The following is a 12,149-nucleotide window of genomic DNA, read 5'->3' on the forward strand; positions in this document are numbered from 1 at the left end:
GGCAAGTGCCTTGGAGGCTAGACCAGCGTCCCCATAAGTAAGATGAATGGGTTGGACAGGAACCGTGTTGTGCCCCACAGAGGTGGCTGGAGGGAGAGCCGTGGGCAGAGGGGAGCTCTGTGCCCCTGCCTGCCCAATTCAGGCTTTTGCCAGTGACCATGCTGTGGAGAGCTACAGGGGGAGCACCACCTCTTTGGAGCCAGATTCAGGGCTTGTCCCCTGTTGCAGGATGGAGTTATGAGTAGGAGCCCTGATGGTTTCTGCAGTGAGCTGGGATGCCCTGCCAAACCAGTCAGAGGCGGAGGATGCAGGGTGGGGCTGGGGGGAGTGGGACAGGAATAAAATCCTCTGGGCCAAAAGCCTTGCTTTGACCTTGATTCTGCTGACCCAGGGTCAGGGTCTCAGAGAGTTTGGGGGCTTGTGGTGACGGGAGTCAGAGGCAGGGGAGGGGCCGATGGTCAATATTGATCTAGCTGAGTCAGGGGAGCAGGATGGGGAAGCGGGAAGGCTGGGGTGGGGCCTGCTGATAACTGGATCTTCCAGCTGCCTGTGTGACTGTGGGAACCAGGGAACGGGGTGCTCAACACAGAATTCCCAAACTGGGTCCTTGCTAAGACTACAGCCGCCTGGAGCCCTGCCCAGTCCAGCATTTCCTAATCCCTGCGGGTGGAGCCTGAAATATCTGTATTTTTAGCAAACTTCCTGGGTGATTCCGAGCAGCCAGCCGAGTTCCCATATACATTTGGGGCCCACGGGTTCACCCCTGTTGCTGTAATGATGAGGAAACTGAGGTCCAGAGAGGGAAAGTAACACACCCAAGGTCACACCGGGAGAGAATGATGATAATCCCCCCCTTTTTCTTGCGGGAAGAGATAGTCCACTTCTAGATAACTCCATTCACCATCTGCTGTGGCCCAAGGCCCTGGAAGGGATGGCCACCCAGAGGGAAGTGGCCTCTGAGACCTTTGCGGGCCCAGGTGGAGAAGGGAGGGTGTGGCTCATCCCAGGAGGAAGGACAAGGAGGGGGGCCATTCCCACAGGACTGGACCTGCCCCACCTTGCCCTCTGCAAACACTCCCAGCACCTGCTGGGGGATGTTCCCTAAAAGATATACTATGGCCCTGGTCTGAGAAAGGCCATTTCCATTGCTGGGGACCCACCCATGCCCTGGAAAGGCACACCTCCAGCACGGTAGGTTCGGGGCACTCTCAGCCTTCTGACACCTCTGGCCCCCTTCTCCCCCAACCCCTACCTGACCCACCATTCTGGGCTCTCAGCCTGGCTCTTGCCTGCATTCTTCCACCACATCTCAATCTGCTGAGCACCCACACAAATCCTCTCCAGAACCCCCAGTCACTGCCATGCCCCTCCTGCTCCTTCTTCTAGCTCCCACAACCTTCACACCAGGGCCAGCCCTCATCCCAGCCCACCCTGAATGCTGGTTCTCACTTTCTCGGGTGGCATCAGGGATTCCTGGGGACAGGAGACAAGCTAGCTCATCTCTGGGTGCCCCTCAGAGCCCAGCCCGTCTCCCGCATGCCCTAGCAGGTGTTCGGAGTGGTTCCGATTCTGAGTCTCACCTCCCTCCCTCCCTGGGCCATTTTGGACAAGTGCTGCCTTAACTTTCTGCACCACCGTCCCCTTGTTCGTGGAATGAAGAGAATAGTAGTGCCCAGGAGGGGGGTGAACTGAAAGTTGTGAGAGCACATATAAAGGAGGTCAGGTGTGCACACATTCCAGCAGCACACATTTGTCAGGGGTCTACCCTGGGGCAAGGATGATGATACCTGCTGCGTGCATCCTGAGCATGGACAAAGTGCTGACCGCCTTCAAGGAGCACACGGTTATGTAGACACTTGCTCAGGTGACTTCAAACCAGCGAGCTCTGGCGAGGTGGGTAGAGGAGGCCGCGGAGCTCATGGAGGGACCTTACACAATGCATGCTGGGAAGGAGGCGGGGCCTTCCCGGAGACGGTACCGCAGCTGTGTCCTGAAGGGTGCGGAGGCGTTGCTATGCACTGAGCAAGGAATAAGAGGGAAACCAGCCCTCTGCAGTGAGCTCTGGCGTAAATGGGCAGTGAAGAGGGGGAGACTACAGGTGTAGACCACTAAGAGATGAGGCAGCAGCTGGAAGGGATACGGGTCAAAGAGAGGGGGTTCCTGAGAATCCCAGCCACTGTTTGCTGGCCGTCCACAGATGGGGAAACACAGACCAGGGGCCTGGAGAGAACAGAGCTCTGCGTGTTTGAGTCCCTGCTCTCTGTCTTGTAAGAAGCCTCTTTGCCTCTGAGCCTCATTTTCTTCATCTTCAAAATAGGGCTGTTGTAACTGGGACAAGAGGTGTGAAAGCACTTTGTGAACTGTAAAGGATCATGCCCCTGTAGATAATAATAGTGCTTTAAGTGGAGCTGGCACTTTGCGAGGTAAAGGATACTTCCTGAGGTCTACTGGGAGCTCCCAGGGCTTCACAGGCACACAGAACCCCCGACCTCCTGTAACCTGCTCCTGGGCTGCCTCCTGCCGGCAAGTGCCTGCAATGACAGCCCAAGTTCTCAAGTCCTTCCTGCTGCCCAGGCGGGAGATCCAAGGCACCTGAAGGCTCAGGTCCAAGCAGTCCTGGCACTGCCGTGCCAGGCTCCAGGGCAAGAGTGCAAATGAAAGCCCTAGGTCCCTCTGCGACCCGCTTCCTTGTGCTCTTCAGCCTTACTGCCAAGGTCCTCACGTGTGCGAGGGGCACATGCCCCATAGACATGCCCTCTGGCCACCTCACAGGCCAGCAGGCAGGACAGACCCAGAAAGCAGCTGGTGTGGGAATTCTGGAGCCCAGACACCCATAGCGTGGTCTGGAGAGGACCATAGGCTCCAGAAGTCACCCCCCACCCCAATCTTGTGGAATCAGGCCTCTTAGGTGGGGGGGGAGCATGGCTTACAGCGAGCAACTCATCTGTTTTGCCTGGGACTGTCGGGTTTCGCACTGAAAATTCCATGTCAGCAAACGGGATGGTTGGTCACCCTGTCATGGCCTGAGGGGGCCAAAGCCTCTGTATCACCACCCTGGCCCAGCCTGAGCAGCTTGGTTGGGCTCAGGGAACCAAAGTAGCCTCTAATGCAGCAGAGGCCTCCCTTCCTCCAGTGGAGCCGGTCCACCAACCCTCTCACCAGCCCCCACACAGGTGAAACTGCCCCCGACACTAGTTTCACAGATAGTTTGTGGGTAAAGAGACCCTTCCTCCCCCTCTGACTTTCTCCAAACCCCTCTCCAGAGGCTCTGAGGCCTGGGGGCTTGCCTGTGAGGTTGGGTGGGAGGAAAGAGAATGGGTGGGGAGGGACTTCTTCTGGAACAACCTCCTCATTATACAAGGAAATCAAGGCCCGGAGGAGAAAAGCCTTGCCCCAGGCCCCTGAGGGAGACTCTGCTATTGGCCACTGGAGGCAACTCACGCCTACCCATTGCTCTTGTTAAGCGCACTCCACGTGCCTGAGAGGAAGCCAGCCCCATCCCAGGCTCTAAGGCTGGGGCACGTGGTCCAGGCATAATCCCACAGTGATTGGCTCAGACTTAAGCACGTGACCAAGTTAGTCCCATCAGAATGAAGACCTGGGCCTTCATTTTGCAAATGCCAAGAACTAGAACAGGAAACTGACGAACTCTCCCAGTGCCCTGCTTGACCAAGACAGAGAGACAGCCAGTGCACAGAAGTTTGTAGCTATTTATTGCACTGAAAACACCAAGAATAAAACAGACACCCCTTCTTCCCCCCAACCCCACAATAGCAGAAAGTTTGAGCAGTGGTCATTCAAGTTCACAGCCACATATTTTAAAAAAGGAAGAACGGAAACAAAACCCCAAACAAATAGTAACAAAGAAACCAGCACAGGGAGTCTGGCAAATACATCCCCAAAAGGGTCTCCCTTTGACGGGAGACAGGAGGCCAGGGGTCAGGATCAGCGTTTGCTGGGCGCACACCCGGGAGAATGCTTTCCCGTTAATGTGTTTGCATGCTGGAGCCTAGGACTCGTCTTAGGTCTGGATTTTTTGCATCTGCAGGATGTTTGACTGTCTGGTGGGGTTGGGCTCTGGGCCGCGCTTTGTCTGCCAGTCTCCCCTGCCTGCTGCTTTGGGATCACACCGGTGCCCTGTGGTCCACACCGGCTGGCTGCACACCCACAGGCTTGGCCTTCGCAGTGGGGCCATCTTGGCCTGGGGTAGGGACCGGCCTCCACTTCTCTGGCACCCAGAGAGGGGCACAGTGGACAGGAGGTGCGTCAGCAGATGAAAGGCAGGACATTGGTGTCCTCCAGCTCAGCTCCCTCTGGTGGGGAACCGAGGGGAGAGCGGGGAAAGGACTTTCCCAAGGTCACACGGCAAGTCTGGTCAGAGCTGGGAATGGAATCCTAATAACCCCCAAACTGTGGCTCTTTCCCCCGCAGTCCTCTGCTGATTAGCAGAGGACAGGCACCAAAGAGGGGGATGAGGGGCAGGTGGGGGAGGGAGGGGGGACTGGCCAGGCCCAGAAAAGAACAGGAGTCCAGCCAGTGACTCACACTGTCAATTCTCATGGGCGTATTGGGCTTCACCTCACCATCCTGTTTGATTCCCCGTCAGCCCTGCCACATAGGCTGGGCGGGAATATTTAACCCCTTTAATGGAGGGGGAAACTGAGGCTGAAGGAAGGACCAGACTTTGCCTTGGTAATGGCAGCAACCCCTCACCTTTGGCTTGGGGATGGCTATGGGAGCTGGCAGATCTCAAGGGAGGCAGGCGGTTTGGCTGCTGGAGCGCCGGGGTCACTGGGCCTTACTGGGAAGCCCTCTGGACCTGGGGCAGGCCAAATGCCCGCTCGGGCCTCGGCAGCAGGGTCTCTGCCAAGGATAGAGGCCAGTGATCGACCAGTTTGGAGACCAGGAGAGCTGGGCAGCCTCTCTCCTGGCCTACGGCCCCCACCCAGCCTGCCTCACCTGTCCCGCGGGCAGGAACTCTTGAGAATGGGCCCAGCAGACAGCTCATGACTGGGGAAAACTCAGGAAGTCCTGGGTCACATCCCCACCAGTCCTGCTCCACTCGACACCCAGGATTCCCCAGAGGTTTGGGGGAATCAGAGACTCCTCCAAATCTTTGGGGATGTGGCTCTTCCTCCCCTAAAATCCTCCAGAGGGGAAAGTATCTCATCTTGGCAAAACACGGCCACACAGAGGCCAAAAGCACAGAGAGGCAGCAACATAATTCCGAGTCGGACACTGAGAATACAACCTCTATTTTTTTTTTTTTTTTTTTTTGTCCAAAACATGTAGGTTGGTTTTGCTGAGTGTTTTTTCTTCTTTTCTTTTTTTTTTTTTTTTTTTTAACATACTTACTGCATATAAAGTCATGCAAAGAAAACAGTGCAGACAGTAGATCCTGGTGGAGGTACCAAGGCATTCCACATCAGAGTCAATCCCAAGGGAAGAGGGAAAGAGAAAGGAAGAAAGAGATGCAAACCCACAGCTGCAGGAGGAGGTGTGAAGAGGAGAAATCCCAGTGCTCTTTTTGGACCCGCATGAAGACACATGCTCGTGAACCCCCCAGAGCTGGGTGGCGGGCGCTGAGGGGGATGCACAGTTGTGGGGGATGAAATCCTGGGAAGCATGGTAGTAAGGACCCCAGTTTGGGAGGCAAGCAAGGTAAAGCCCAGGTACTGCCACCCTGACAGCTTCCCCCACTATCTCTGCCCTGATTTGCTGTTTCTTCATCAGCACTAACACCTGATGCTTCTCCAGTCCGCAAGGGAACCTGGGGACTGAAATGTCAGAGAGATCCTTCCCGCGGGGGCTGAGTCCATCTCAGCCCCAGATAACCACAAGTGACAAAGTCCATCTCAGCGATGACCAAAAAAAAAAAAAAACAAAAGACCAAGAACAGAAAAAAATACCCCTCAGCCCTCTTCCCATCTCCCTTCCCAACCCAGCCCTTCTCACCAATTTGAGAGGTCTAGTTATTACATAAATATCCATTAACTCAAAATCCATTTACGAAACACACAGAAGTTTGGCTATAAAAAGGCATGCGGTCCAAGTAGAAGTGATACCTAAACGCTGTTTTCTTTTGCCCCCCAAAAGCAATCAGATTCTCTCCCTTGGATGCGATGAAGCTGGAATTCTCAGGGCCTGATGGAAGGGTGGAATGGGCAGTTAGTGTTGGAAGTAAACATCAGCAGAAGGAGGAAGGAAAGAAGTGGGGGAACCCTGAGAGGATCGCGCTCCCCACACTGAGGGAGGAGGGTCGGCTGGAGAGCAGGAGGGCAGGACAGGATGGGAGAAGAGTTAGGAAGGCAGTTTGAGGTGGGAGGCTCCTGGCATCTGCTCCTCTCTCCCCCTCTCCCCTGGGGGAGGTTGGCTCGGGGGACTGGGCATTCTTCTGCCCTTCCCTAGAGGACCCTGGAAGAGGCGAGATCAGGGAGAGGATCTGGCGGATGCCACATTCCTCCCAGCTCCGCCCCTCCTCCCCAGCCCCTGGATGAATACACAGCTGGGCACTGTGGCTTATGGCCAAGGCAACACCAGGCCAATGACAGCTGGTGGCGGTGCGGGGGTGGGGGTGTCCTCGGGTCCAGCACCCAGGGCACGTGGGCCTGAGGAAGCCCTGCCCTGGCAGGAGACGGGTGGTGACGGGGAAATGTCGCCATTTGCTCTGAAGTCATGATGGCTTTTGCGAACAGGCAGGTTTTCTTGACACAGGTATGAAGGTGACGGTGATGGTGGTGGTGATAGGATGATGTGATTGGGGGAATTCCAGCAAAATCCAAATGGGAGAACCAGCAGCCACATTCCACGGACGAACGGTGGATCTCTGCGGTACAGTGCCCCCAGCCTGGTCCTTCAGCTGAAAGACATGGTATGTGCGGTGCGTAACGTGGGTGCTTCTGAGGGCAACCCCCTTGCCCACCTCCTTGCATGGAGTTCAAGCTGCCTCCTGTGGGTCCCCCCAGCTCTTCCCTCTCACCCCCTGGGACCTCCAGGCCTGATCTCTTCCCTGTGGTCTTCCCAGCCGCCAGGTTCCCCAACGTGTACCATCTCCAGACCGGCACCACCCCCGTTCCTTTAGATTGTCCTGAATGACAGATGGCAGGAAGGAGGGGCTCTTACTGGGGCAGGACGGAGGGCGCCCCAGATCTGTGGAAGTGGACGATCTGCCATTTGCCATCCCGGCGATGCCAGACGCGGGTCTCTTCCGACTGGGCCGTGCGGGGGATGCCGCCCGCATCCAGGTACTGCGTGATGCGGATGTAGGCGATGCAGGCCGCCTCGTCACCCATCAGGTGAATGTGGGGATTCAGGATGGTGGTGTGCACAGGCTTGCTGTTCCGGGACCACACTGCAGGTGGGGATGGGAGGGGGCAGAGGGGTCGCACCTGGGGGCCTCCTGCCTCGCTTCCTTCACTTCCCCAATTCTCAGCAACCCTCTCGGCAGAGGCACCTCTGCCTGCCTCGCTTCCCGAAGAGTGGGGCTCTGTGACAGGGCTCAGCTCCCTGGGAGTCAAAGCAGAACTTGTAGATGACAAGCTCATATCCCAGCTGAGATACAGTGGACTTCAAGACAAGCTGAGTTCTTCAAATGCAGGGGAATGGAATTTTCGACTCATAGTATCTCAGACACGCAGGTGAATGGAGAATCAGGTGAGCTTACACCAGAGACTGAACCCAGATCCCTGTAGAGGCCAGGAGAGTACATAAACAAGGAGGCTGAACTGGGTATAAGATGCTAAATGACAACGGACCCTTTGTCTCTGGATCAGGGGGACAATAGGGAGTGATGGAGACTGTGGTGAATAGGGCACCATGTCCCTTCTATGGAGGTGCCCTGCACACAGCTTCCCTGGTGTTTGCTATGTAAGTGGGACCCATGTTGCCACACCTGATTTTTCAAGAGAATCTAGAAATCTGGATTTTTATGTCGAATGCCTCATTTTTAATCATTGGCATCAAATTCAAATTTAAAACATCATACAGACCACATGAAACATGTGTAGTCCAGCTATGGCTTGTGGGTCCCTCATTTGCCACCTCTATTCTCAACATGTAGAATGATGGAAACCTGAAGAATATTAAAATTGTATAATCTTAGAATCTTGGAATTATAAGGATGGTGCTGGTGGTGATGGGGTGAAGTCGTGGAACTTTTCAGAGTTAGAGGGCAATGCATAGCTCTTGTAATCATGATAGAACTGACAAAAGTACCAGAAACCAGCTCTCTCTATGTGAAATATTACTATTATTATTATCATCGTCATCACTATCATGATCATCATCATATTGGTTCTAGGAACTCTCAATATTTTCATCAAGATAGAAAACAAAAGCACAGAAAGACAATGACCTAGGGAGGGTCTGGACAGGGATCACCAGGACCTTGGGCTTCAGAGGAACCCTCATGCCATTCCTTAGTGTAGCCCGAATGTATCCGAATCCATGGAGAGCTGATTTAAAATATAGACTGCCCAGACCCACCCTTGGAGATGCCAGTTCAGGAATCTATAATACTAAAAAGCTCCCTCTCCCTCCCCCATCCTCTGATTCTGATGCCCAGACAGGTTTGTGAGCCACTGATTTCCTGAAAAATATTTAAAAAAAATTTTTTTCCAGGACTTCAGAAAGCATCCAATAGTATCCACCCCTAAATATTACAATCACACTATAACCAGGCTTTGGATAAATGACTCAAAAATCACTGAGCCTTAGATATGCAGTCTAAGAGACTTTTACAGTTCTGGGCTCTTGGCCAGAGAGAGTGCAGAGCTTTTGTGTTATAGGCTTGGGGGTGACCTCAAGGTCAGAGGTCACTCCATGGCCCTCCCACAAAATGCAAGGCGGCCTCCATAAGCAGCCTTGACAGCATCTGGGGCTGGAGGCACTCAACACCGTCTAGTTCAATGCATCCATTTAGCAGACCTGGAAACTGAGGTCCAGAGAAGCAATCGGACTTGTCCAAAGCTAGGCCAGTTTCTGAAACAAATGCAGTAGAACCTAAAAGAAGTCAGTCTTGAGGTGGGTCTACATTAGGACAATCTAGAACAATCTCCAAAGGGACAAACAGAGCTTAGCATTGTTGAGGGCACTGGGCCTTACTGTTGTCTGCCAGGGCTAGGGTCCTGAGGGTCATTTGTAAAGCAATGGCCACCCTAATGTGGTATCTTTTGAACAGACTCTAGGCTTCCATTTTCTACCCTCATGGATAGAATGGGAGAAAGGGCCAGGTCCTCCAGCAGGAAAAAGCAGGCAGGAGGGTGGGACTTGCCCCAGGGCAGGCAGTTACTCTGGGTCTTGGACTTGTGGGTCCTTTGATGTGACCAGGTGTCCAAGCCCAGAGTCCAGGGGGCTGGTGCTGTGATGGGGCTTGCTGCCAGGATGCAGACCAAGGTCTAGCACAGCCATCTGTGTTTTTTTTTCCCTTTTGCCATCCCTCAGTCTTCAGAGCCAGTTCATCCTGGTCTCTGCTCTGCTCTGTGGGGATTGTGGAATTCTCTGGGGAACCAGTGCCCCACCCCCACCCCAGGATAGACGAGTATAGAGGTGGCCATGGTGATCAGCTAGGGAGCTCCAGGGTGATGGGGACGGTGGGGTCCAGCCACCTCTCCTCACACTCTATCTCCATTGCTAGCCTTAGAAAATCAGAGTTTGATTTGTCAAAGGAAAATGCAACTTCCTTCTTCACGGCTTTTTGGGGATACTCTTAAGCCCTCGTACTCTACAAGATCCCATCAGACTGCATGCAGGCGGGAGAGGAGTGTCCATCTAGGGGACACTAATGCCCGGGTGAGGGGGGAGCACGGGGAAGGAAGGAGGCACTGGAGAGAATCAGGACCGGGTTCTGCCACCAACTTTCTGGGTTCCTTTGGACAAGTCATTCCCTTCTCTGGACCTCTGTACAATGAAGAGTTGGACTAGATCCAACTTCAGTTGCTTAAGTACCACCTTTATTTTTTTTACCAGCTACCTATACTTACTTTATGAAAATATTTCCTTAAATTGATCCACTTTATTAATTTATATGAATTTATTCTAAAAGAAAACTTTCTAGTACAATCATTAATGAATAATCAGTCTCATAGAATACAATTTTAATAATAAGTCCAGTTAAAATGAAATCAAGTTATGTAATCCTAGCTCCACGCTCTTGCCTGCAAGGGATCTGAGCCTGAGACCACTCTCTTTTTGATAATGAGGTGAGTTAGAAAGCATTCGGTGCTTAAGACAGACTAGCGTTAAACTGAGCCTTTCCTCTTGGCGGAGCCAGATGTACTGAAAGAGAATTTAGAAAGGGACAAACTTTCTCACTGTGTGAACCAATGCTGTTTCAACTGGTGTCCACACGCACTGGAAATCACCTAGCATAGCCTTGGTGGTACGTGCCTTCCCTCTGGGGGACGCTGGATGTGCCACTTCTCAGGGCCTCCCTCCGGGTCCTGAGCTGCAGGAGTCTAACCTGCGTGTGCTTTGGTTCGTCCCTGTCTGACCCCTGGCCAAGGTGAGACACAGACACAGGCAGAAAGCGCCCTAGGTCAGGCCCAGCCTCAGCCCCCTGACAGCCCCGGGTTGCAAAGCTGCCAGGGTCTCTCCTGCAAAGGAGAGGCCCGGGAAGGACAGACATGCGGACAGAGACCTAGACAAACAGGCAGGGCACAGCAGTGTGAGCTTGGTCCTCTCCTTCCCCAGACTGCCCACCCACGGGGGCACCTGCACAGCAACAACCCATGTGCCAGCTTGCGACCAGCTGGGCAGCTGGGGTGGCTGCAGGCATTCAGGTGACTGTAACTTAGGGGTGTGCCCTGGTGGGAAGGCTCCTTTATCTGTAGAAAGGGAAGAAAGGTCTTCCCCAGGCCCTACCAGAGTCATGGGCAGGGGAGGGCTGGGAGGGCTTGTCACGCTTATCCCAAGTCCCCATCCGCAGCCACTGGGGTCGGACGGTCCAGGGTTAGGAGAGGGAGCCAAGGTGGTACCAACCCCTGTCCACACAGGACCTTCCTCTTCACTGCCTCCTGAGCTGCCCCTCACCCTGCCCGTCACCCTGCTGTGCCATCTGGCAGGACACGGAAAAGAGCAGACAACAGGCAGCCCAGAGGGAAGGGATTGCTCACGGTTTTCAAAATAGAATCGATGGAAGTCCAGGCCCTCGACCAGGTTCCCTAGGGCCTCGGGTTCGAAGGCTGTCATCCCGGGGTCACACATCTTCCTGGGGGGAGGAAGTCAGAGGAAAGATGGGCTAGGGTGGCCTCTCGGGCACCCCCCTCTAAATGCCAGGGGCCTGGACCCCGGGAAGGCAAGCCTGTGAAATAAAAGTGACTGCACCCACCTCACAGGATCAGTGAGGTTGGCGGATGGGACAGGGCTGGTCCAGTTACAGTGTGGGCATTGCTGACTGGCTAGTGCCACTGAGAACTGGGAAGCCTGGGTCCAGGTCGTGGCTCTGTCACTTACAGGTTATGAGACCCCCAGCAAGGGGCTTAACGTCTCTAAGCAAGAGCACCATGAATGTCGTGCATTGTGCGCTGCCCCAAGGCGCCGGCGGGGATAATTCAGCCTGTACACTCCTCTCCAAATTACACCCCCTGCCCAGGGCAGCAGATCCATCCAGAGAGGGCTTTTCCTAAATGGTCTTCCTTGGGCGGGGAGACATTTTCCTTCACTAAAGTGAAGCAACTTCTGTTCACCAAGCAGGTGTGTCCCTGGAGGGAGTGCGTTTTGCTACTTTAAACAAAGTTGCCCTATTGTTGGCAGCAGCCCTCCTGGTGAGCCACACTTTCCTCTTCTGTAAGATGAGGAAAACAGCATTCCAAGAAGTGACGCCTGGGAGGAAGGAGCACAGGGCATGGCCGGGGAGGCCCACTGCTCTGCATTTTCGGCTCAGTGCTCCCACCCAGGTCTGTTTTCTGGGAGACCCTGACAGCCAGACGGAGGAAGGAAAAAACTGTCTCCCCCACCCCTAGGTCTCTGGGATCTTCTGTAACACAACATGGACCCCTGTGATGATGACAATGAAGCCAGGGACAGGAAGCACCCCAGGCCAAGCAAAGATCCTGCCACGGGGAGGGACTGAAGACAGTGGAGGAGGGCATTGGGCCAGCATCGTCTGAGCTGGATGCCGTAGGGAGTGCAGGGCGCTCTGCCCTTGCTCT

At 54.3% G+C, this 12,149-nt stretch overlaps 1 protein-coding gene across 1 annotated transcript in view; it reads right to left on the reverse strand.

The window, feature by feature from the left end:
- Positions 1-6,053: 6,053 nt before the first annotated feature.
- The window catches only part of CAMK2A (calcium/calmodulin dependent protein kinase II alpha), a 62,238-nt gene continuing 56,142 nt past the window's right edge, over positions 6,054-12,149 (reverse strand). Inside the window, exons 17-19 of the mRNA XM_059917495.1 lie at positions 11,112-11,206; positions 7,123-7,351; positions 6,054-6,859 (exon numbers count right to left, since the gene is read on the reverse strand). Of these exons, the coding sequence (XP_059773478.1) occupies positions 6,856-6,859; positions 7,123-7,351; positions 11,112-11,206 (328 nt within the window). The 3' untranslated portion in view covers positions 6,054-6,855. The remainder of the gene's footprint in view (positions 6,860-7,122; positions 7,352-11,111; positions 11,207-12,149) is intronic.

This window comes from Balaenoptera ricei, chromosome 3 (assembly GCF_028023285.1).
Source record: "Balaenoptera ricei isolate mBalRic1 chromosome 3, mBalRic1.hap2, whole genome shotgun sequence".
In the NCBI taxonomy this organism is placed as follows: Eukaryota; Metazoa; Chordata; class Mammalia; order Artiodactyla; family Balaenopteridae; genus Balaenoptera; species Balaenoptera ricei.